The sequence below is a fragment of the Aureobasidium pullulans genome (genome assembly GCF_000721785.1).
Source record: "Aureobasidium pullulans EXF-150 unplaced genomic scaffold scaffold_4, whole genome shotgun sequence".
NCBI classification, from domain to species: domain Eukaryota; kingdom Fungi; phylum Ascomycota; class Dothideomycetes; order Dothideales; family Saccotheciaceae; genus Aureobasidium; species Aureobasidium pullulans.
In genome coordinates this window covers 670,860-695,562 of record NW_021941024.1, presented here as the reverse complement: position 1 = coordinate 695,562, position 24,703 = coordinate 670,860, and the positions used below count along the sequence as shown (strand labels likewise).

At 50.8% G+C, this 24,703-nt stretch overlaps 9 protein-coding genes across 9 annotated transcripts; 3 read left to right on the top strand and 6 right to left on the bottom strand.

Moving 5' to 3' along the window:
- Positions 1–220: 220 nt before the first annotated feature.
- Positions 221–1,680, bottom strand: M438DRAFT_343444 (uncharacterized protein). The gene has a single exon (XM_029904983.1). It carries the CDS (start codon positions 1,500–1,502, stop codon positions 444–446), a length of 1,059 nt encoding a protein of 352 aa, XP_029763233.1. The 5' UTR covers positions 1,503–1,680; the 3' UTR covers positions 221–443.
- Positions 1,681–2,070: 390 nt separating this feature from the next.
- M438DRAFT_343443 (putative RNA binding protein) lies at positions 2,071–2,773 on the bottom strand. Its single transcript, XM_029904982.1, has 3 exons — positions 2,589–2,773; positions 2,410–2,533; positions 2,071–2,353 (listed from the first exon to the last, which is right to left on the bottom strand). The coding sequence occupies exons 1-3, from the start codon at positions 2,747–2,749 to the stop codon at positions 2,297–2,299; spliced, it is 342 nt and encodes a 113-aa protein (XP_029763232.1). The 5' UTR covers positions 2,750–2,773; the 3' UTR covers positions 2,071–2,296.
- A 493-nt stretch (positions 2,774–3,266) lies between these two features.
- Positions 3,267–6,662, bottom strand: M438DRAFT_267778 (uncharacterized protein; the record flags this gene model as incomplete). Its single annotated transcript, XM_029900210.1, has 6 exons — positions 3,267–4,378; positions 4,429–4,654; positions 4,701–4,919; positions 4,968–5,168; positions 5,223–5,591; positions 5,649–6,662. 6 exons carry the CDS (start codon positions 6,660–6,662, stop codon positions 3,267–3,269), a joined length of 3,141 nt encoding a protein of 1,046 aa, XP_029763231.1.
- Positions 6,663–7,861: 1,199 nt separating this feature from the next.
- M438DRAFT_313914 (uncharacterized protein) lies at positions 7,862–8,503 on the top strand. The gene is made up of 2 exons (XM_029902584.1): positions 7,862–8,298; positions 8,350–8,503. Exons 1-2 carry the CDS (start codon positions 8,093–8,095, stop codon positions 8,390–8,392), a joined length of 249 nt encoding a protein of 82 aa, XP_029763230.1. The 5' UTR covers positions 7,862–8,092; the 3' UTR covers positions 8,393–8,503.
- A 174-nt stretch (positions 8,504–8,677) lies between these two features.
- On the bottom strand, positions 8,678–10,403 carry M438DRAFT_313911 (uncharacterized protein). Its single transcript, XM_029902583.1, has 3 exons — positions 10,302–10,403; positions 10,199–10,247; positions 8,678–10,143 (listed from the first exon to the last, which is right to left on the bottom strand). The coding sequence occupies exons 1-3, from the start codon at positions 10,355–10,357 to the stop codon at positions 9,043–9,045; spliced, it is 1,206 nt and encodes a 401-aa protein (XP_029763229.1). The 5' UTR covers positions 10,358–10,403; the 3' UTR covers positions 8,678–9,042.
- Positions 10,404–11,036: 633 nt separating this feature from the next.
- On the bottom strand, positions 11,037–11,701 carry M438DRAFT_353097 (uncharacterized protein; the record flags this gene model as incomplete). The annotated part of the gene is made up of 7 exons (XM_029906842.1): positions 11,037–11,101; positions 11,153–11,222; positions 11,277–11,303; positions 11,361–11,395; positions 11,479–11,512; positions 11,568–11,590; positions 11,650–11,701. 7 exons carry the CDS (start codon positions 11,699–11,701, stop codon positions 11,037–11,039), a joined length of 306 nt encoding a protein of 101 aa, XP_029763228.1.
- Positions 11,702–12,239: 538 nt separating this feature from the next.
- Positions 12,240–15,020, top strand: M438DRAFT_268136 (uncharacterized protein; the record flags this gene model as incomplete). Its single annotated transcript, XM_029900229.1, has 4 exons — positions 12,240–12,473; positions 12,529–12,846; positions 13,051–13,296; positions 13,512–15,020. The coding sequence occupies 4 exons, from the start codon at positions 12,240–12,242 to the stop codon at positions 15,018–15,020; spliced, it is 2,307 nt and encodes a 768-aa protein (XP_029763227.1).
- Positions 15,021–15,662: 642 nt separating this feature from the next.
- Positions 15,663–18,845, top strand: M438DRAFT_160664 (uncharacterized protein). The gene is made up of 3 exons (XM_029899046.1): positions 15,663–16,269; positions 16,327–16,524; positions 16,572–18,845. The coding sequence occupies exons 1-3, from the start codon at positions 15,753–15,755 to the stop codon at positions 18,737–18,739; spliced, it is 2,883 nt and encodes a 960-aa protein (XP_029763226.1). The 5' UTR covers positions 15,663–15,752; the 3' UTR covers positions 18,740–18,845.
- Positions 18,846–19,862: 1,017 nt separating this feature from the next.
- On the bottom strand, positions 19,863–23,092 carry M438DRAFT_268164 (uncharacterized protein; the record flags this gene model as incomplete). The annotated part of the gene is made up of 3 exons (XM_029900232.1): positions 19,863–21,277; positions 21,328–21,731; positions 21,825–23,092. 3 exons carry the CDS (start codon positions 23,090–23,092, stop codon positions 19,863–19,865), a joined length of 3,087 nt encoding a protein of 1,028 aa, XP_029763225.1.
- Between the last annotated feature and the right edge of the window lie 1,611 nt (positions 23,093–24,703).

Genomic DNA, 24,703 nt, shown 5'->3' with positions numbered 1-24,703 from the left:
CAAGGTACAAACGAGGATTGACAAACGACGGGAGACCAGGCGTCTGGGAGTCTCCGCAGCGCAAAGCTTTTGCTCGTGCTTGCGCCCCATCGGTGCTCAATGAGGGCCTTGATGTTGTGTCTGAAAAGTTCCCAATTAGCAGGCACTGCGTTATCATGAAGATGAAGGACGTCGAAAAATAGTCTTCGATCATAGCTGTAGAAAGAAGTGAAATTGTCGTTTCAGGGACGATATCTGATTATTCTCTTCCCGCTCGAGAAAAGTTTTGAAGATTCCATGATACAAAGAGCAATGTATATACGCCCACATTTGTATAGAAGTATGGAAGTTTGCGGAAGCCAGTGTATTGCATGAGTGTTCTGATGAGCCATCTTTCGTCGTTCTATCGGCATGTCTTAGATGTCATCCACCATCTTTTTCCAAGCAGACCAAACACCAGAACCTTAGTGATTCTCATGTGTGACTTTGGTTGCTGGAAACAAGATTGACTGGATCCAGCCATCGAGCATATCTCTTGCACCTTCGATCTGCAAAGCAAGATAGTGATCCATGGTGTTTGGCTCGATATTGCCAGTGATCACGCCTTTGAAGTGCTCGACAAATTCCTTGAGATTGCTGTCTTTGTATAGGCCAATGGGAAGTACGCATGCGATGGTGTGGATTTTGCGCAGTTCGAGCAAGGCGCGCATGATGACTTCGACGTTGGAAACGCCATGGATGGAAGAGCTGCGTGGCAAGGAGTTGGAGCTGTTTTGCCAAGGGTGAGGACGCCATGGGGTGCGCCTAGGTTCGATGAAGCGGATTTGCAGGTAGTTGAGGCCGAAACTGGGGTCCCTCTGAAGAAGCTGGACGAGGGCGCGGAGCATAAAGTGAGTGTGCATGGCATCGTGGCGGCTTGTCTTCTTCTCGGTGGCTTCCTCCTTTGCGGGATAGATGCGGATCAAGAGACGCTTGATGCGTGAGAAGCCGTACGGGTCTTCGGGGCCTTCGAAGCGCTTGAAGCGTACTTGAGTGAAGTGCTCGCGGTACTGGAGCTGCTGGAGACCCGAATCGAGGAATTCGACGCCGCCGTCAAGGATTCCTTCGTGGATGTTGATGGCGAAGGTGCGCTCTTCATATAGCATGATGAGAATCTCGCTTGCGATCTTCTTGTTGAGTACAAGTGCGTCGCCAACTCTCGGATCAGGCTTGAAGTCTATGCGCTGACGCGCGGCGGTGAAAGAGAGAGTGTCCGCTTCAAGATTGGTCGACGATTGGGACGGCTCGATGATCTTGTCCTTTGATGGTAGTAGATAGCTGAGAATCTGGCGGCGCATCTCACAGGGCAGGGCGAGAAATGGGGATGAACCATTCTGAGGCGCAATTGAGGGGTCTTTCGAAGGATCGAGTTGTGCCCATATCGGCGATGGGACCATGACGCGGGTCTGGATGTCCTGATAGAGTTCATTGGGCAGCCTGGCGAGAAGGCCGTACATGTCTGTGGTCGGGGTCGATGTTGACATTTTACTGTTTTCGATTGGCCTCTATGCGCGAGTAATTTGTTGGAAGTATGACGCGATGCCTTGTGCGCATGTCTGGTGTGATGGCGACGGGTTTGGTTGTTTGCGTGCGCAATAAAGTAATGTTATATGTGATATGACTCAAGGTGAGTGAACCAGTGATGAAGCCTTGCAATGTTTCGGGTCGACGGGCAACTGAGTGAGTTCGAGTTAGTTGCACACAGAGGGCTTGTGAGTTGGTCGAATCTGTTGTAAAGCTGGCTGTTGCTGCCTTGTGATTCCTCGATCAGTCACGACCTGACAAACAACACATTTCCTAGATCATGAGACGAGCGAGGCACTTATCGCAGGGACTGAACTATTTCATACTTACCACTATCCCTGCCATCTCTCCTACCCCTCAGCCCCTTTATGATAGCTGTCAAAAGGCACAATGTTTTTGAGATCACAAAAAGGTCCACTGAGAGAACGCCTTCTACGACCTCTCTCTGGAACAACCCCGTTATCTCAAAAGCATTGTGCATTGCAGCAAGGTTTAAAACAAACATGATCACTGAGAGGGAGCATGACGTTAATTATAATAATTCGTTTCATTCGTGTGGTATCTCAATGACTTATGCATTTCATGCCATTCAAGGCAGTTGTGCTGGGTATTCAGCGGAAGAGTGTCAGTGACACACACGTCGCTAATGTTTCCAACCAATATGACGCCCTTGACGGCGTCGGGAAGAGTGAAAGCGTTCTCTGAAGCGTCGCTACCGCTGGCGGGGTGCTGAGACTATGTCTTCATGCCACGTCTAGTGACCGACGGAAGGGCCTTGGGTGATGTTTCTGTCACCGTTGCGGGCAGAGTTCTAGTCACACGTTAGTACTTGTTCACGTTCAATCGGGCTGTCGGTATATGGCTTACCTCGGTCTCGAGAATGTCACCCTTCTCAAGGATCTGCTGAACAACATCCTCCTCCTTGTGGGTACCGAACTCGTTGTCGAGCTGGCTGTTGGAGGCGCCGTCGAGGATACCGGTGGTACCTTGCCTGATGACACGATTAGCATTGGCGGGGTATGGCGGGGTAGCATCGAGAGACGTACTTGTGGGTAACGAAGATCTTCCAGCCGCTGACGACCTGAGCGAGAGGAACAGACTTGTCGGCCTTCCAGTCACGGACTGCCTGAGCTGAGTCGACAAAGACAATGTAGTCGTCGTCGTTGCCCTTGAAGTGAACCTTGACTTGAGCGGCGTTTCCTCTCATATTTGCGGTAGGTGGGGATGAGTGATTGGTTGGTGGGTGGGTGTAAGAATTGGTGATAGAGCTTGGTTGATGGATGCGAAGTTGATGAAGGAAGAAGAGTTGGCCTCAGTGAGCGTTCAAAGGTCAATTTGAACCAACCAAGCTGCAAGCACCATCATGGCACACGCGACTTCCCTGACTTCATAGCTTCAGCACGGGCCTGCTTACCTACGTCACAGTGGTGCCTTGCAGCTTGGCCCCTCCTCTCACACCCCACGTTTGGGCATAAACACGCGATGGGAGCAATCAGAACTTCATACCTATGTTCTATTGACACTTATCCGAGGTATTGGTGATAGAATAGTGTGATTGCAAAGCTAAAGCTACTCCATGCTGGCATACCCAATGTTACCTCCCTAGCTTGTAACGAAACCTCATATCCGACAAAGCCATGAGCGAAGCCTCGATCCGAGCGACCCTTTCTCCACATACGTAAACAAATCAAGGTGTCTCCACCCGACCATAGAAATACCGAGCATCATCCCACTCGTTCGTCACCAACCCGAGACTTGCTGGTCAGATACCTCAAGAGTCTTGGTCTCTTCTTCCTCGTCGCATCTGTTTCCACCGCTTTTGCTTCGTTTCTCGCCGCGCCTGCCACTGTGTTGCCAGCCTTGCTCTGCAAAACTTGCAAGCTGTCCTTCCTGCCCGATTCATCCACCGTTTCAGCTTTGACCTCGCCATCCGTTGGTGCACGCGCCTGTGTCGTACTCTTGGCTCGTTTGAGCTCCGGTGCTTTGTTCTCCGAGAAGAAGAATGGTGAACGCGGTCGGTCTGTCATTGTCAACGTACGCAGTCCGAGTCGACGACTACGCTTCGAATCTGGTCCTTGTAGCTCGAAATCCTCAGGAAGGAATGCGTCCGGCGCATTTTGGAAGTTTACAAGAGGTGGACGCTTCGGCTTGACTGCGTCAGGTCGTTGTATTGGCTTAGCTTTGACGAGCTTCTCGGTCGGTGCATGGCTGTTGTGGACACTGGTATAGCTCATTGATCGTCTGGAGAAATTGCTTGCGATGCTCGCCATGCTCAGCTTGCGGAGCAAATCGTTGGCAGTGTCCTTGAATATGTTCTCGGTACGTCTTGAACCCATGCCTGGGTAAGGAATTGAATCCTTTGTCCACACATCATACATCGCTGTCTCGACCTTGATGCGTTCTGCCCGCATGGGTGCCAAAATAGGTACACCACTGGTGGTTGGAAGCGACTTGGACCGTCCTGGCAACGAAGAGGTCGAAGCGTTAGTCATGTCGTCTTTCGGGGCTGAAGTGTGCATGATGATGACTTGGTTGCTGTCTATCATCGGTCCCAGTGTAGCCGTACGCTGGATTGAGAGCCGGCGAACAAAGCCTCTAGCCTTGCCATATGCTTTGCCAATGCTCCGAAGCTCTCGTGTGAGCGGAGATTGAAGATCGATCGGGACAATGTGACCTTCGGCAACGTGCTGTGCCTCGACAGCGATTCTTCCAGCAAGACGGTCTCGCCAAACGCTCTCTTCCGCCTCGGAGCAAGCTCCCAGGATCAGCTCGTACATTTTACCGCCACTTTCGAAGACAACCTTCCAGGTAAATGGTGCCGTATGACATTGAAGTCCTTTTTCAGTCAGTGGGTGACACAACGTACGATGCAAGCGAGCAATATACCTTTTCCATTATCGCTCTCCTCGATGCTCGTTGACGCCAAGGAAGTGCCGACGACAACCTTGTACTTTGAGGAATTTCGATCTGCCAGAGCGAGTAGAAGGCATGACTCGTATAAGACACAGATCATGTAACATCCATGGAACTTCGTCTTGTTTCGGTAGGCAACATACAATGTACCGCAGAGAGATAAACGGCCAAGGCGCTGGAACAAAAGCTCGCGTGGAAGCTGATAAAATTAGCAAAACAAACTTACCATGGGAGGATATGCTTACTTTGTCAGAGAAGCAAAGGCGATCTTGGAGAATCCAGGAGTTTTCCATCAGCCGAAGCTTGTCTGGATTGTCCCTCGACTCATCTACATTACGACAGGTCTCTCCGAGACGGTACAGGACATCGTCCAGAACTGCGTGAGAAGTAGGGTCATCACATGAAGGTGTGAGTCTGCAGAGGTCCTTGAAGAGCAACTCGTAACGAGTAATTCTCTGGATAGGCTGAAGCTTTGTCAGTACGTTTTGCAAATGCGAAGTGAAGTTACATACCTTGATGAGCAGGTCTTTGATGCTGAGTGCCTTCCTGCGATTTGCCTCTCGGCTCTTGATGGGATTCACAGAAGCAGACAGCGTCTCGATAGCTTTGTCATAGTCCCAGACAGAGAAAGATGTCCTCTGCGTAAAGTCGATATCATCGTGCATCGACTCGCACCTTGCGCTGTACTCTTCATAGAGGGCGAACCGCTTGATCTATCAATGCTGTCAGCGACATACCGTTCCTTGCAGGTGATTATAGACACTGACATTCTTTGCAAAGATGCGACCAATGTCGGCAGCTGTAGCTGGCGTACACGTAAGAGACAGCGGCTCCTGGCTCGGAGCTCTGTGGGAGTCCAGTGAATAGCGGTTCGACCACCCGGTATGACTGGTGCCCAAAGGAGGTCGTCGGACAGGGATAGAATCCTCGCTGTGCCAGCGGACATGAAGGGGCTTGCGCTTTGGTGTTGAATCATCGGTAATGGTTTGATCGTGTTCTGAGAATGGGACAACGCGGTGGAGGTCTTCCAGTAATTCGGTGTGTAATTGGAGCATGTTGGTGATGTTACTTCGGGCCGAAGCACGAACTTGTACCGAGGGAAAGGGCGAGGTTGGAGGCAAGAACGTAAAGTATGCCTGTGATAAGATGTGTCAGTATACGCGATCTGTGAGGCTTCCGAATGCAAAGCTTACGTTGCTCAAAGCCTTGAGGTCAGAAAGATAGCTCTCCTCGGTCTTGATCAATTCTTCAATCTTCTCGCGACGTTTCTTTGCTCTCTGGCGGGCGGCATCGTCGATAATGAGGCTCAACGAAGGGCGACCGCTCTCTGTCGAAAAGCGAGGCTCGGAATCGAACAAGCCACTGCTCCCACGGTACAGCCTGGGATGACTAGACCTCTTGCTGGCCGACCTCGACAAAGGAGCAATACTTGCACTAGCAACCGTCATGGTGGCTGACTTGACGGCGGTGATGAAGTTGACAGACGAAGTCCAAGACCCTGACTTACGATGACCTCTAATAGAGGGATCCGGCGAGGTGACAACAGATTGGCTTGCGTGAGTGATCATGAGGGCGTCAAGTTTCGGTCGGATATGTCTTTTGTAAGCCGCTTTCTTCATTCTCAGGGTATTCATCCATCTCGAGAAAGGTTGGTGAAGCGACGATGATGAAGTTTCGACACAGTCAAAGGTTACCGGAGGCTCAAGATGTGGAGCAGAGCTATCGTACGTCTCGGATTCGAGCAGAGCATGGTCTTCTTCGTCCCAATCAGCTCTTTCTTCGTCGACGAGGTCCAAAGCAGAGTATTCGGTCCTCTTAGCCGGTGTAGCGAGAAGAGGATCCGATTCGACCGGAGACGGCAGGGGTGTGGTAGCAGTGGTCACGAGTTGCGGTACGGCAGGTGGGACGCTGAGAGAACGAGATATATTGCTTGCAATAATTGGAGGGCTGAGAGCTGCAGGGGTTGTGCCCTTCTCGAGATCTGAGTAGGAAGTTGATCGTAGCGGCGTGCCATGGTTCGAAGCCGAGCGCCACGGTGTGTTGTATAGCGAAGCTGCAGATGCCAGAGAACCGACCGACAACTGTCTCGAACGACGACGATGGACGGTACCGGTACTGCCCAATGATGACCATGATCTTTCATAACTTCGTTGATCGTAAGGTGTCCCCAGCGGACTCTGGGGCATAAGAGAGAGGACGTAAGCCATGCCTAGATACTGCGAGTATGCTGCTGTGTTGGACTTTGAACTAGTTTGATATTTGCAATTAGTCTTGCTGAAATGCCTCGTCTTCCAAACGGGGACTTTGCATTCGGCCAATGATGAAAGTCGAAACCAAAAAGTGGCCACCAAGAACTGAATGTTGATTTCAATCAGAGGACATGTCTCTCGACAGGCATGCGACCTCTAGGCCGAGCTGGCCGGGTTGGTTGGAAATACGATAGATGGAGGACCAGGTCAAAGAGAGCTTCACAGAAGTCGTGACTGTCGCCCACCCTGCAAAAGGCCAGGTCGGAATCGCTCCTTCCATCACACCCAGCACTTGACGCGAAGCCTGCAAAGGAAATCGACCAAAAGGGCTGTCACAAGAAGATCAGCGTCATCGCAAGCGCCCACTGTGATGCCGTTCGCCTTTGCGTATGTCCAAAGACACGACATAAATCAACTTGGAGAGAAGTCAATTGTCTATCAAGAAGACAAGGTACTCATACTTCCCTGCGGCGGATACCTGCCGAGAGCGCGTCCTTGCTTCAAATCTAAAGCGATGCGAGCCACGGTTTCGTCAATATCTCGACACTGTTGTATACACATTCCACCATTGTCAATGTTGTCTCCTTCAAATCTGGGAGACCACCTGCATCAACAAGATTGTTGTTGAGGATGGAAGAAAGTCAACAGGCAAATGAACCCTCAGGGAGAAGAAGCGCGTGTTCTTGGCGGCGTCCATGGAGAGAACCTTGCTCGGTCGCTGGTCGGCACCCTCTCTCAACCCTTTGGCTTCTTCGCGACTCGCGCAAATCTTCCTGACATGTCATAAGATCTGAATAGACGCTGAGATCATGTCGGGGATGACCATCCCGCCAGCGCCATGTCTGACTGTGAATCGCGGCCCAAGCAAGGACAAACAGGTTCATCGTCCTTTGTGTCTCTGTGCGGCATCTTCCCGCAGAACCGGCTTGCTGCCTCCGGACACATCGTGTTACCACAAACGAGCAAAGTACATCTCGCCTTGTTGCAGACAAGCTGTCTGACCGTCCACATGCTCTGTGATGATTTCTTGGCCACGACATACAGTTCACGGCTGGCTGCCAGCAGTACCAAGGATCAGCTTGGTGTTTCGGTGACTGGACCATGGACAGGTGCTATCAAGTGACATGATTCGAGACCGCGAGAATTATTCGAGATCACGGCAACATTCTGTGTTCCCACCGTCGAGCAGAGATGCTTGCTTGGATATGTATAAGAGTAAGTCACCATGTAGCAGGAAGATACCCCAGTCTACAAGCATTTGTCCCGACACCCATTACCACATCTACTTATACTTCAAATTCAAACCCAAACAAGAGCTCGCTCTGTCTTGACCTGGAAGCACCCAACAGACCCGACGTCGACCAGATTAGCACAAAGCAAACAGCACAATGCACTTCGCCTCCATAACCCTCTTGCTCGGCTTCTTTCTCGTCGTAGCAGATGCCGCTCCCGCATCCATCCCGGCCGCTCTCATCATCCAGTCAAACACCAGTCCGCATACTCGATACTTCCTCAAAAGACAAGCGGGCTGCGATCAGGCGAAATGTGACCAGTGCCGTAAAGATGCCAAGTGCATTGCTGGGACACCAGACTGGTGAGCTACGATTTGAGGGACTCAAGAAGAGCTCGTACTAACTAGGAATAGCTTCATCTGCGATACATCGCCGTCATGCGAATGTGGTGTTTGAAGCGTATGGAGAAGCTCGATGATACTCAAACGAGATGGGATGTCAGACAAATAATTGCGGATTAAGGCAGAGAGTCATAACGAAAACCACTATATGAGCCCTACCGTGCCGTCTATACATACTTGTTTCCAGTGTACCATTTTGTGTTTTCCGAGATCACACATTTACTCTTGAACCATCCGCTGTCATTCGAATGGTCACAGGTCCATTTTCTGAGAGACCAACTTTCAAACTACAAATCTGGCCACACACGACGACATGGTCGACTCAGCCGTTCAAGACTCCCTCCGGTATAGACACGGATATATTTGTATCCCTAGATGCTAAGTTCAATTATATAGAATGACCAACGAAGCAGATAATTGTGATTGTTGTCTGCGCTCGCTAGTAATTGGGGTGACCCTGGCGATGCAATCCAAATTCGCCAACTCGTCTCTCCAGCCATGACGGTACGCGATAATCCATCTGTCGAATCGCACAATAATACTGAGATTTTAAACAGGGCAAACTGAGAGTCCGGTTGTCTCCCTCTCTCACTCGAACATCTGGGAATTGCAAATACTTTGTGCGTTGTTATCGCTAGGTATTTACCAGCAACTATGGTCAGAGTAGCTGCATGCGACCGATTGACATACTGCAGGTGCTCAACATCAAGCAGCGGCGTCTGGCATGTCCTCATCTTCGGTGTCCTTCGTAGCTCCTTCTTCTGAATCCTTGGTTGCTCTTCCAGCTGCAGCTTCCATGTTCAAGGGTCGTGTTACACCGATAGCTGTATCCTGTGGACCCATGTCTTCTGCACCGATTTCCTCCGGTCCACGCGCGTGCGCATGTTCCTCTGGCTTCTCTCCAGCCTCTTCTTCTTCTGCCGCCAACGTGCTTTCACCTCTTCCGACCGCAGAGGCAGACCCACTGGCCATCAAGGTACGACGAGGCACTTCTTGGCCAACCGGAACGATGCCCGCTTCTTGCTCTTGACGTAACAATTCGCCCTGAGTAACACCGCCTTCTGCGCGCAGATGCTGTTCGTGACTCCTGGAGTCATCTTCTTGAGGCGACGCAGATCCGCCGTTGGATGATACAGAGACGGTTTCGACAACGCCTGCGCCGTTGGGACCTTCGATTGTCTGAGAGCTTTCGCTACGAAAGTCGTGATGGCCGTTCTCGCGCTTCAGCCAGGGGATGGGTGTGAGTAGTGCGCCACCCAAGCTTTCGTCGCTTCCTAGACCTTCGCGCTCGGTGAGACTCTCGCTAGGTTCGCCATTGGCGAGGAAGCCGCTTGCGGAATCGATATTGGCATGAGCCAGAGGGAACTCGTTCACGGCACTGGTGACGCAGACAACGCGATCGAGGGCGGCGAGATAGGGCGGCAGGTAACGATAGTATCTCTTTGGTTGTAAGACTAGCTCTGCGAGGCGCTGTATCGTGTAGGGCGGATGGTTGGGAAAGTTGTTTTCGAGGGTAGTTCGGGAGTAGTGGTAGAGAGTGTAGAGGTCTGGTGGTAGAGGTGAGGATGGCGACTGTTGGCGGAGTTTTGGGATTGCAGCAAAGGACGGAACTGGTGGACGTGGAACAGTGTTCTCTTTGTCGGTGCTGGCTGGCGGCTCTGAAGCGTCCTTCACTTGGGCAGAAGGTTCGGGCGACTTTGTTTTACGTGCAGATTCATCGTTTGAGAGGAGGATGACCGGCGCGACAGGTAGAATTGGCGCTGGTAGAGGCGGTGCTTTGGGTATCGGGAATTCGTTGTGCACAATCTTCAAGAGTGTCAGTCATGATCTGTGATATGTGTGTAGAGCTTGGTGCACACACGTTGTGTAGTTTCTGCAGGATGTTCTCCAATACTCGCGGCCATTCAGATCTGTCGTCATCTTTGTCAGGGAACGCGTCGTGTAGAGGGAGTTTCGCGACTTACATGTCTATGCTGCCATCGCGTGCAGCCTGTTCTAGGATCTCGTCGCTCGTCAACATGGCGCCTTGTTTGCTATAAGCGCATTGTGACTTCGGGGAAGATAGCTTGATCGTGAGTGAATAGAGCCAATGTTTCGACATGATCGTCGAGCTTGGCTGACGCGCACAGACCTTCGTTCTTGCATGTGACAGTCCATCCATTTCGTGTGAACAATCATGACGGATCGAAATTGTGTGCCTCGACAGCTTTCATCTCTCGAAGAGCCGTGACGAGAGAGAAAGGCGATAAAGATGCCTAGATGCATGAACTATGTCCCGAAGGTCACCTCCAAGACTTCTTTAGTGACTTTGACATTGATAGAACCTTCTCCCCTTGGGTGCACTTTGTCATGCTTTGGGCTGTAGAACTGTACGCCTCTCGATGCATTGATATAGCCTCCACTCAAAATGTTCCGTCCGACACACCATGAACTGTTTCAAGAGTCTGTCGCATCCCTGATGCCCGACTGACTCCAGGTCTGTTGTGGGAGATGGCTAAAAGCAAAAGATCTTAGCACACGAGGAGGTTGTATCAATTCGCTCAAATTGTGCTGGTATATCTGTCTTTCTGATGCTTATTCCCTTCGACGGGAACATGTTTGATTGTCCCTCGATGCACTTGATCCTTTTCTGATTAATCCACCTCGCTTCAACTCCATGGGTATCCCGACATCGCTCGTGATTTGCTTCATCTAGACATCTATTGCGTCTTGAACAACAGAATGGCGCAGTGGCCGAGGTAGAAGTAGATGAAATGCTTGGTTTCTGAGCTTTGTCAGCATGCAGTGCTTCCGGCGGGCTTTAGATGACACCTACCATGGGTGACAAAACTGCCAAAGTTTCTGCCGACAATGCAGTGCCAGGTAGCACCCTTACGCTCGTCGAACTGTACAAAATTAGTTCCTGGAACTGGAGCACATCATGTCAAGTCTTGACAAACCGTCTTCTTGATGTGGTGTGCAATGTCCTGTTTCGTATAATTAGCATATGTCCACATGAATCAATGACATGCGTCACGACTTACCTTCTCGATGTTGAACTTCTCCATTGCTTCTTGTGCTGTAGAACAACATGCTGATTAGCTTCGTCCTTGATGCCATATCTCTCCACATGGCCGATTCTCCGCAATCCCCAAGACTTACCGACTTCGATGGCTTCCTGCTGCATGTCCTCGGTCTAGGAAACATAATGAGCCACAAGCGCGCGGTGAAAGCAGCCATAAAACTCATACCATGTCTGCAGACTTGACCTGGGCTATGAGCACGGTATTAGCCCAACTGCCCCTTTATCAGATTGACAGTATCTTCACTTACCTTCAAGCCTCTCGGTCTGCTCGAGCTGTGTGGTGTTCTTCTCGTCCGACATTGTGATGATAGATTTCTGCAGCGGTTCTTTCCACTAAGACTCCTGAAGAAAGGTTTGGGGACAAGTTGATGATGTTGGGATGTCGCGTCGCAATGAAGGGCACGTGCAAAGCCGAGTGAGTCGCCGGCCGCAAAGTCGCCGTGCATGAGGGTTTCTTATCCGGCGTATCGCTATCGCACTCCGTGATCTAGCGATAGATGATGAGATATTACTAGCTATGGAAGCGCACTAGATTGTTGAGAAGAACAAGAAGAAGCAACAGAAGCTCTGCGAAAAAGCACAACGATCACTAATCTACAATGGACAGTCTATGATTCGCCAGTAGATCCAAGTATCTGTACAGCAGTGATGGCGTTGACGATGGTGGTAGGCTTGTAGCAAAGCACACGCCGCCTAAGACTCCGCGCACGTTCGTTATCCGCACCTGCAAATTCTCGACAATCTCGAGACGCCATAAATTTTTACATCATCTTTTCTTTCATCAACTTCCTCTCTTCCCTATCTACCACAGCTATCTGTCATAGGAAGCTACGCAACCATGGAGTCAGAGTCGTCGCGTATATTCGTCAGGGGCTTGCCTCCCACTATGAATGAAGCCGAATTTAGAAAGCACTTTGGCAGCAAATACGAAGTGACTGATGCCAGACTCTTTCCTCAACGCCGAATTGGTTATGTCGGATACAAATCGCCTGAAGACGCTCAAAAGGCTGTCAAGTACTTCAACCGTACTTTCATTCGCATGTCCAAGATCGGCGTTGAGCTGGCCAGGCCGGTACGTCGCTTCCACCTTACCACCCATTCCACCAAGATGCTGACTGTTCACCCAGATTGGTGAGGCTCCTACAAGAAGGCAAGGTCAATCATCACAACACCCGTTGGCTATGGCCAAGATGCCCGCACACAATGCGAATGCCGAGCCCATCGTAGCCAATCTCAAAAGGAAACGTGCCACGCCCGAGCCTGAAGTGAAGGAGAAAGACCCGAAACTGAGCGAGTTTTTAAACGCCATGCAAGCTCCATCGAAGCTTCGCGGCACTCGTGGTGAGGAGGTCAACATCGCTGCACAAGAGCTAGACACCAAGGTTGTGGTCCCTGAGGCCGACAGTGATTCAGAGTATGAGAGCGTGCCCAAGAAGCAGAAGAGCGTAGCTCCAGCTGTGAAGCCTCCTCCAGTTCCCGCTGCAACAGACGCCATGGACATTGACAGACCTAGCTTGCCCCAGGGAGACCAAGTGGAAGAAGGCGCCCAACCGACAACGGAACAAGACACAGTCATGAACGATGACGATTGGATGCGCTCACGGACGAGTAGACTTCTGGGTCTTGCGGATGAACAAGAAGAAGAGGAGGCTACCGCTACAAGCCGACCATCACACACTGTCGCTGCCTCACCGAGTCCCGAGCCTGCCCTTCAACCCGAGCCTGCCGCAAAGGAAGAGGAGTTCGAAGGCTTCGAAGACGAAGCCACCCAACCAATGGACGATGTCGAAGAGAAAGTACGAGCAAGTCAGCGTCTCTATCTACGAAACCTATCCTACGCCACACGAGAAGACGACTTACGGACCGCCTTTGCCGGATTTGGCAATCTTGAAGAGGTAAGCACTGCATTTTTCTCTCATTTTATCACGTAAAGCGTGCTGGTGCAAGGATGAACACCTGATAGGGACAGCTTATGCACTATGTGCAGATGCTGAGAACTCAGGAAGAGTATTTTAGTAGATGCCTCTCTAGTCTGAAAACAACCAGCTTGCACAATCCTGATATCTGAAACTATCATGCAAGAACAGCCGGCTAACACAGCATGGCTTAGGTTCACGTACCGATCGATCCCAAGACTGGATCTACGAAAGGTTTCGCATACCTCCATTTCGCCACTGGTGACAGTGCTCTGCAAGCCTTGCGCGATATGGACGGCAAAGTGTTCCAGGGTCGACTACTACATATTCTTCCTGCTGCTGCCAAGCGCGAGGATAAGCTCGACGACTTTGCTCTGTCGAAGCTCCCACTCAAGAAACAGCAAGCCATCAAGCGCAAGCGCGAGGCTGCATCTGCAACTTTCAACTGGAACTCTCTCTACATGAACGCCGATGCCGTTATGTCTTCTGTTGCTGACCGTCTCGGTGTTTCGAAGTCTGAGCTGCTTGACCCTACTTCTTCCGATGCAGCCGTCAAGCAGGCCCACGCCGAAACTCATGTCATCCAGGAGACGAAGTCATACTTCAAGGAGAATGGTGTCGACATGGATGCTTTCAAGAAGCGGGAACGGGGCGACACTGCCATCTTGGTAAAGAACTTCCCATACGAGACCAAAGCCAGCGAGTTGAAGGAGTTGTTCGAACAACATGGCAAGATCAAGCGCTTCTTGATGCCTCCTTCGGGCACTATTGCCATCGTCGAGTTCGAGCATGCCCCCGAAGCTCGTGCTGCCTTTGCATCTTTGGCTTATCGCAAGATACACACTTCTGTCCTTTTCCTGGAGAAAGCGCCCAAAGAGCTTTTCCAGGCAACAGCACCACTCACGGACAGCACCGACAGAGAGACCACACAGGCCGGTCTAGATGCCAAGGCCTCTGCCAGCGAGCTTCTACAAGAGACTGGCACCGAAGTCTCAGCTGGTACTACCAGCACTCTCTTCGTGAGAAACCTCAATTTCTCCACCACAACAGATCGCCTAACAGACATCTTCCGTCCGTTGTCCGGCTTCTTGACAGCAAGAGTGAAGACGAAGACAGACCCTAAGAAGCCTGGTCAAGTGCTCAGCATGGGTTTTGGTTTCTTGGAATTTGCAAGCAAGCAACAAGCTGCAGCTGCCATTACAGCAATGGATGGCTACAGTCTTGACGGTCACAAGCTGCAACTCCGTGCTTCGCACAAGGCTACAGACGCTGCCGAAGAACGTCGCAAAGAGGATAAGGCCAAGAAGCTCGCTGCCCGGGGAACCAAGATCATCATCAAGAACTTGCCATTCGAAGCGACCAAGAAGGACGTGCGCGCACTTTTCGCCGCATATGGACAGCTTCGCTCCGTCCGTGTCCCGAAGAAATTCGATAAAGGAGCTCGTGGTTTCGCTTTCGCTGACTTCACAACACCGAAGGAAGCAGAGAATGCAATGGACGCTTTGCGCGACACTCATTTGCTTGGTCGTAGACTTGTTCTCGACTTTGCTGCCGAGGATCCCGACGACGCTGAAGCTGAGATCGAAGCCATGGCAAAGAAGGCCGGCTCCCAGCTCAACAAAGTCGCCCTGCAAAAACTCACCAGCGGTGGTCGCAAGAAGTTCCGTGTGGGCGACGATCAAGATGGTTTGGAAGAGGCGTGAGTGCAGCATTAAATTTCGAGATCTTGGGGGGTGCGGCAATGTCCCTTGCTTGCTCGCTCTCACCTTTCAATCTTACACCCACCCTACCCCTTGGCTTTGCTCACTTGGCAGGATCTTCTAGTAACTCACCAGGTGCGTATTGACGACTAGTCCTAAAGGTTGATGCCTGCCCTTTCGTCACGTATTTGCACGTGCAGAAGCCGATCGAGACCCTTTTAGTCGAGGCTTCTGCGTGATCGCATTCCTGAATCGTGTGGGAGGTGAAATTAGCCCACCACCTTCACGTTCCCTTTCTGGAACAGGCAGCGCCACTGGGAGGATCGTTCATGTTCCCCCACACGTCATGTCAGAACCCTTGCTGTCGACGAAATGATGAATTCCACCATCAGGTCGTATCCGTAGTGCTGCGCGACCACCGGCCTGCTCCTACGGCAAGTTCAGCCTGTCACTGTAGACCTCCTTCGAAGGCCACGACCCCTGCCGAGATTGGCCCATGGGTCGTGGCCTCTGTAGATGTCCCTTCGATGAGGACCACCTCTATAAACATGTAATCGGTCCAATGATAATGACCCTATTCACTACCTATTCTTCTCTCAAGTCATTCCTTAACCCATCATCCAGCTTTTCACGATCCTTTCTTTCTCTCATTGTAAACCATATTTATCAACAGCATTCTTAGAAACACAATCCATTCTTCACACTTCATTCTTCTGCCACGAAGCTTAATCACAGATGGAATCTTTCCACCCTACTCCTGTTGTACCTTCCAACGCACCATTATGGGCTGAAATCGACCAAGATCCCCGTATCCTGAGGGAGCAGTGTGCCAATAGACAGCTTGGATATCTCCAGACACAGAATACCCAAGACTACTACTCGACCATTAACGATGACTCCACGTGCGGGTCAGCTGGTGCTAGAGCCTCGGCATACCAGCCATTACAATTCGGTCAAGGTCGACCAGGCAAACCCCATTATCCTTGGATGGCAGGGCTTGCCCAAAAGTATGATCCAAATTCTCAACATCTATTCAACAATGTCAACCGTGGCCGATTTCGTGGACTGGGCAATATTCCTACTGGTAACCAAGAAAAGGACCAAGATGCAGAGAGGAAAGCCAGGCTTCTTGCATCAAGGTTTCTGCGGTGCGATGGATATATCAAATATCGAAACAGGCAGCCCAAGGAGAAGAAAGGCAGCAAGGAAGATGCAAAATGGCCCGACCACATTGAGGATGCCTTCATCATAGGTTTGTGCACCACAAGATCTTGCAGTCAAGGTTCTTTCTGACGTGTTTGTTCTCTAGCTCTCTGTCGCCACCCTCCATGTGGTCGCAAGAAGTCAAAAGCCCCTGGTGAGGAACACAATGATGACGCAAAGGCGATGGGTAGGAACGAGCTCATCGCCGACTACATCTTCCGCAACACAGGCGACGTTCGCACCAGGAAGCAGGTCTCGAGCCATATTCAAGTGCTGAAGCCCTTCGTACAAAACGAAGCGATTAGTAAGTCTCCGAGGCAAAAGACGCGGAGCATTTCTAACAACTGAAAGTCATGCGTTTCCTTGCCACTCCTGGTGAAAAAGAATCTGCCGCCACCAAAGCTGCTCGAAAGAGAGCGTCCGTGTACAACCCTGGCACGCAAATGCGTAACAATTTGCTGAATCAGCATCGAAATTATGCTCTGCTGACAGCTTTCGATTTACAACCTGAGGAGTTTTGCATGTTTATGCGACCTCCGCCTCCAAAGGCATCTGAAACTCTACACACATACAGCACTACCGAGGGATTCAGTCCGAGCCATTACTTCGTACAAACGCAAGCAGAGCTCTATGATTGTTTCCCTGGTCTGGCTAATATCCCACCGGATAGATTCGCAAGCGGAAAATTCCTTGCCCTGCATGCGCCTATCGTGCTGCATCCCAAGGATCTGGTAGGTGAGACCGAGCTTGCAATTCGCTGGGTGTTCAAAGCTCCTGCTCGCAACCCGCCGGTCTCAGTCAGCAGTCGTACACGCTTCTATCTCAATGGCCGACCCATATACCTTGACAGTGCGGGTAATCGAGAGTTCTACGACAACCAAGACCGCGAGCTCACGAAGGCCGATGAAGACGATTGGCACAAGTTCACCAAAGAGTATGATGCCGCCGAGGTGTCTGAACACAATGATAGTCTCGAAGTCGACTTTAACGGCAACTATACGTCAAGAGTGAAGAGTGATGGAGGTATGGTTCAGTACTATGTGCCGTTCAGTAGTACCTTCTGGGCACGTTACCTTTGGCACGTAGCTACTCTTCAAAGACAAACTACCGATCTCGAAACCCGTCCCTTGCAACGAGACGAAAGCAACGAAGACCGCCACAATCAACTGAACAAGAAACGGCTCGAAGTATCGAGGTCTCTAGCAGAGCTCACAGCTGTTCAAGAAATCATTGCAAGAACAGAGATGGGAGAACCTCAGGTAGTCTTGACAGTGCATTTTTCGTTTTCGCACGCAATGAACAAGGAAGCTGCGGTGACGACGTGGCAGTATTTGGACATGACAAGCGCGTTCGAAGATGCGATTCCCTTGTCCGCTGGTGGGGTGAGTCAGATATCGCAATCCGCAAGCGACAGTCAGGAAAGTGCACTCAGCGTCCAAGACGCCTATGGCGGAGGAAGCCACGACTATGCTACTTTCGACTTTTCCGCAACCAACTCCGGTCATCATGTAAACAATCACCATGCCTATACTGATCCTTCCGACACTGGTGCGAATGCATTGGCTTCTCCTATCGATCTGCATGATTCACAGGCAACGACAAGCTACAACACTTCGTGGCTCCTCCCAACCTCAGCAACTGACCTTGACCATCTCGCTTCGACCGTTCTTGATCCTCTACTGCCTCATAGCACCCAATCGAATATGCAACAACACAACTTGCACGACATGAACAACTTTGATTTCAGCAACGGCAACATTTCCATCTCCCTCGACAGCTCGGCGTTGTCACCGCATCAACCCGTTCCCCATTCCTCTGCCGCCTTCTCGTCCGCCATCGACGCCTTAGATCTCGATCTCACAGCTACCGACCCACTACTCTTACAGCCGTCACGTACCGCAACCCCATGGATGCAAAGCTCGAACGCTACACCCACCGATTATGCTGCATTGTTCAGTCAGCCGCATTCACCCGCCACTGCTAGCTTCCCCGATTATGGCAACGGACATGGCGCTGAACTCGCTGATCATCTCGCCGCCGCTGCTGGAGGCTTGACCGACACATTCGACGTCAACTCTTTACCAAATTCGTTCTCACTGACAGCGCACCAAGCATACGCTGGTGCCGGCAACGGAGCTTCTGATCTGGACCACACATCACGCCAACACAGCTTCTCAGCCGTACCCGAAGACACAGAAGCCGGTGGTGTCGCCGTACACGACAACAATCACTTCTCACCGACCCAACATCAAGGGTATGGCTACATCAAAGGAGAGTTTTCGCAGCACGATGGTTTCGCCCTTCCGCAACAACAAGAAAGTTTCGACAGCACTCGGCAGGATTCGTTTGCCAGTCACGCCGACGCCTTTGCCAGCCAGACAGATACCCACGATTTCGCCCATTCTTTCGACGTAGGCGCTGACAATAGTTTCGACGTAAATGACTTGCATGAAACACAGCCGAGTCAGAGCCACAACCACAGCCACCATCAAGAAGCTTGGGCAGGCGCCGGATTTTGAACACATTACCTCGACAATCAGCGCTTCGTCTGATATTTAACTACAAGCTCGAAGTCACCACTCACGTTCTTTCTGCCATCTCACTACATCTTTACCCTCTCATTTGTTCTTTTTTCTTGTCTTTTTGGGATCTTTCCTACTTTCGTTCATCCTGATCCACCCAAGATCATTTAATCTTTAATGGCATGTTCTACCGCGAGCACCACATGCAATGCTGGAAAAGCAAGGATACGGAAGATCGGCCTGTGACTGGCAGGGATGCATGTTGCCATGGCACCATGAAAGAAAAGAGAAAAGCGAGCTGCTTGACAATTACCGGTATCAATTGAAAACAAGGAGCAAGATGATGTGGCAACGAGTGACGAAACAGACTCTCATGATACAATGTTGTGAGAGGAAAAGAAATGGAAAGTCTAGCACGATAACGCGACATGATACAAAATCAAAACTTCATTTGTGCCCAAACTGTGTTGACATTTTCAGCAACTTTTTAATTTTTCACGGTGTATCACATAACCATGTCAAAATCCACCAGTCGTCCGACTTCTCCAACGTGCTGATCACACAAGCTCTCCGACGACCACAAAGTAAGAGAAGAAGAAAAAAAAACGCAAAAATGGTTCCTCGTTTGTGGCGATAGCCACAAACAAGGAACAAAGATCACGGGCAGGAATCGAACCTGCGACCTTCCTAGCTCATCGGGACCACGTCAAAGCGAACGACCACGTGCCCAAACTTAACCAGATGTGCTACCACTACACCACCGCGACTGAATACTTGAAAGGGACCTAACGGATGTAGTATATAAGAGTTATCGAGAGCAGAGGCGGTCATAGGTGCAGGTGATGGTTGGTGGAGCGTGGGTGAGTCAGTTTTCGTAGGCAGACGTATGCCGGATGTCTGAAGCTCGCCAAACGCCGGGACAGTATTGGACAGTTATGATACTCGTCCTACCAATGATCTATTCTTCAAAATTGTGCTGCCCAGAGAAGAAATGGAAGTTATTGAATTTCCGCTCTCGTACGCATGTCCATGCCGAGAGAAGTGATTGCTGCCCTACGGCAACACCAGAAGCAGAGCACCAGAAGCAGGAAACCAGAAGAGAAGAGAATAGTCGAATCGATCATCCCAGATCACGGCCGCTGACCAGGGCGCTCATCTGCACCAGAAGCTCCGGAATTCTGAATGGCTTTGTGACCACATCATTGACGCCTGCCTCCAATGCCGCCTCGATCTGTTCATTACGAGCGTTCGCCGTGACTGCAATGACAGGTAGTCGTCGCTTGAAGAAGCCTTCGTCCTCCATAGCTCGGATTTTCCGAATGCAAGTCAATCCGTCCATGACCGGCATCTCGATGTCAAGCAGAATTATGTCGAGCTTGAGAGCAGAGGGCGAAGATGAAGCGATGTTAGTCTTGGAAAGGAACTCCAAGGCGTCGAGGCCATGATCTGCAGTGTGAACTGTACAGCCTTGATTGCGCAGCTGTTTAGCGCAAAGGCGCTGGTTGAGTGGATTGTCTTCCACTACAAGAACATGCAAATTCCTGACCGGGGATGGCTGACGTAGGAAGCCAAGGTCTTTATCGTCGAATGCCTCCGTTCGACTCATACGAGGTCTGTGACCTTTGATTCGGGGTGAGCTGGGAACGAGTGTTGGTATGAGTGTCATAAGCCCCGGCTCCTCGACAGCTGTCCTGCATTTGATGTAAAAAGAGAAGCTGGTTCCGACGTCCTCTATACTGCTTACACCAATACGGCCAGATTGCAGTTCGATCAACTCTTTGCTCAGAAAGAGCCCGAGGCCAGAGCTACCATACTGCCCGTATGTTTTGGGCTGCGAGAATCGCTTGAACAGCAAATTCATCTCGCTCTCCGACAGACCGCAACCTGTGTCTTGCACTGTAACATGCAAAAAGATTTCCTCTCCGGAACATGTGTCGTTGAAAGCAGCGCTGAAGTGATCTTCTTCGGGCGCAGGGGTCAAAGGACTGTTGAGCTTCCTCGGGGTTTGAGGCATGTAGACTACCTGGTTTGATGCAAGTTCGTCTGGCTCTGAGGTGGAAGCACCTAATGAGATGACGATCGATCGCTCTCTACACGATCGTGTATGCTTGATAGCATTAGTCAGTAGATTAATGATGACTTGGAGAAGTCTGTCCGGGTCCACCATTACGAATCCTGTGATGTGCTCGGCATAGGTGTCCTGAACTACCAGAGATGCATTGATATCGCTCCTTCTGGCTTCCTGCTCGTACATCTTGAGCGCTTTTTGCACTACATCTGTTGGCCGAACCTTTCCCGGCATAATCGTGAGTAGCTGAGAGTCGAGCTTGCTGACCGTGAGTATGTCATTGAAGATGTTACTCTGGTGTTGGGCGCATAAAGAAATCGTCTGAGCTGCATCCTCGAGTAACTTGAATTGAGTCGCCATGATCTCCGGCGACCTTGACTGCTTGAGGTGTTTCTGGATTATCTCCAATATCTCGTCGGAGCACTGGAATATAGCGCTGAGAGGATTTCTCATCTCGTGAGACACCACTAAGATGAAGTTAGTGGTAAATTCCATAGTTCAGAGCACCGTGACTTACTGTCAAGGAAGTGCTCAGTGGCCTTCTTCGTCTCCAGAGCATCTTCAAGCCTTTGAGCTAGCAAGGTTTCTTTGGCCACACGATCGCTGATATCAACAAGCCACCCGTGAATCAGATAGACATCACCGTTCTCATCAAGATCTGGAAACGATGTGGCAGAGACCCATCTCGGATTGAGATCATCAGGCGAACCACGAATCTTATACTCAATGGCAGACGGGGTCTTCTCGGTCATCAGATGCTGCCACTCTTTGACTGCAGTATCGAGGCACTCTTCGGAGACTGTTTGCAGCCATGGTAGCTCCAGCGCCGATTCTCTGTTCAGGCTCTCTTTGGTGGTGCCAGTGATGTTAAGGTATGCGTCGTTGACCTGGATGGTTCTCTCCTTGGGAGAATAGAGGTACCTGGGGACCAGATCAGCAAGGAATTACAGCAGACGTTGTATTTTCGTAGCTCTCCATCTTGCAAACATTCTGCATTGCGACGGGGTTACTTACATTCCAAGAGGTGCGCTTCTAGCGATCCGCAAAAACTTCTCCTCCTTCTTCTTAGCCTTTAGTATCGAAAGCCGTAGCTGGTGCGACAGAGCCATGGTAGTCTCCTCGTATTTCCTTTGGAAGTCTTGCTGTGCCTTAGGTAGACTGACCAGGATGGCATGCTTGCAGACCGCTTCACGGATATAGTGTATGAAGCCACTTGTTTGCTCAGAAAATGGACGTCTTGGATTGAGCCCAAGGACTGCAAAAGCCAGAGGTTTACCATTAAGATCGGAGACAGGTAGAACACAAGCTGAGTTGACCCGAACCGAGTCGGACGTACTGACCAGTAGTTCCCGAGGAAGTTTTTGGCCGAAATGAGAGACAACATCGTTTGTTTTGAGAGCTTCACGAAAGGTACCAGCAAGACTGGGACCACTCGGATGCTCCGCAATGGAGAGGTCGATTATCGGGTCAAGTATGTCTGCCGACAAGCCCATCGAATCTACTAGTTGGAATCGTTCGGCGAAATACGATGGTGAAGTTTCGAAAGGACTGTATAACGGAGTGTCGTCAGGCGTTGGCAAGTCGTCAGGACAAATGCGTGATGATTCGTCCACGGCGCTGTAGATCATAGCGTAGGATATGTCAGGTGCATTGTGTTCGAGAGCCTCCAAGAACTTTGGCCACAGCTCAGACAAGGTCTCCACTCGGGAGATGGACTCAAAAATATCTACGCCTTGCACTCGCCGTTGGTCTTGTACAACCGCGTCGGTTGTTTCGGTAAACTCACCGACGACACTATCACAATACCCATCTGCCCCGGGTAAAGGTGAAAGGATTATGTCCCAGAAGCTCTGCACCGATGTGCCGTTACGATCGACAAGTAATTCTTGGTTGATGAGTCGTGCGCCTTTACCATTGTCGTAGGCATCCCGAGACATATCGTATATGAGCTCAAAAACCTTGTCGACTGGTATACCAGGAAGAGGAGCGCCTAAAGAGCTGGGATGGTGTCGGCCGATGATGGCAGCGAAGGCTTCATTGTACATGACAGCCTTTTCGTCGCCGAAGATGAGGATGCGGGGGTCTGGCGAGTTCATGATTTTCGCAGTCGAGCGTCGCAACTCCAGAGACCAAGTTTCGATAGCGCCAAATGGTGTGTCCGACCATGGGAAGTGCTTGAGGAAATGGAACCAAGGGGATGTAGCCTCGGCCAGAGTCCAGTCTGCCAGCTTGCGTTGGGGGTTTGTCACGCTGAATGGTGAGAGAGGCGTAAGAGGTGTCATTGGTGTGACAACTTGCGACGAGTTATGCCGTCTGTAGGTCGAGGTGCTTTGACTGTTCGTTCTCGAAGGAGCGTTGAGGCTGATAGTACGAGCCAACTGCTGTCTGGCCGGGATCGCGTCGCAGGAAACGATTCTCCACGTCTCACGCAGTCGTTTGCTTGACCACTGCCTTCCACAGTAGAATTCAAAGCCATTCAGTAGCGAGTCTGAAGCCATTGCGACCCAATTTTCGAAGGCCAATGGTTCCTTAGCTTGTGTGACGAGTGTGTCGAGCGAGGCATTCTTGAATGCAATCTCGGGATTGGCATGTTCATCCCTCAGCTCAAGGATAAAAGTCGGACGTTCGTCCTCCATCAAAAAGTCCAGCAGGGCACCTGCATCGGGCAGAGAAGCCAACTGCGAATTTGCGACCGCCATCACCAGTGGTAGACAACTCCCTGATGACAGATGTTGAGTCGCGATAGAGAGTGTTCAAGATGAGGTCGAGAGCTAGCGACGACTCCCCTTAGCCAAGGCTGTACTGTCAGACTCGGCAGGTGCAAGGCAGCAGAGACAAAGCGTCGTCCGCAGGGATGCAGCCTGTAAGTCGCAGCTGTGGAAAGAGCTTCCTATGGGCGTAGAACACTTACGGCCGTGACTTCCACGACGAGGTCTTGTCTGCTCGCAGCACAAAAAGCCAAACACTATATACCAACACGACGGAACGCGTCGGATAATCACTGGTATCGCGACTGTGGTTGACAGTCCTCGCGTTACACAAACGAGGCTTGTGGAGTCAAGGAGGAAACAAGTGCTGAGTGTTGCCAGGTGCGCGCCCCTCCATATCTAGGCAACCACGCGGCGTTTCGCCCTTGACTCTGACAAGGGTCAGATGCATTTCGATCGTTGCAGCTATCCTCACACAATCCTCGATGCTTCAAAGGTTGAGGACACTTTTGAGCCCTTGTCAGGGTCTCGCGCTAACCATATTTGTGTCGGTGAGGCCACCCTTCGGCACGAGCCATGTGTTCCGAAACTCCGAAAGACAGCCGCACTATACTAGGATAGGAAACAGCATTTTTCGTTCTCTCTTTTTCTTGTCCGTTTGCTCGACTTCGATCTGTACCACGATCGAGAATTTGCCAGCTTAAATGTAGATGTGCAAGAAACTTCTGGAGTGTTCTCCGTTGAAGATCGTGCAAAAAGATGCAAGGTCCTGTTTTGTGTGTTACACGAGATAGTCAGCTATCTCCACTACAGTTTACTAAGTGTCTCTTGAACAAGCCGGCCCTCCAGACATGACCATCGCAATGCACAGATTGATCTTCAAGTTGGGACTTCCGAAGAGAGTCACATAGGATCGGGATGCTCGCTCGATAAGAGTGCATGTATACTTACAGCTCGAATGACATGGATGTAGGGCACAAGATTTGATCGAGAATCGAGCTCTCCGCTTACCGGTCTATCCTCGAAACCAGTCATCAACATGCAAGATGTTTTTCTACCCAAGCGCATTGTCCAAAGAGAGCAGCAGAGAGTGTACGCTTCCAGCGGACAATTACACAAGCACCAAAAGCTTCTTGCCTTTTGATGGCTAGCTTCTTACACAATCGGGGTCCGAGAGGTTCGAAA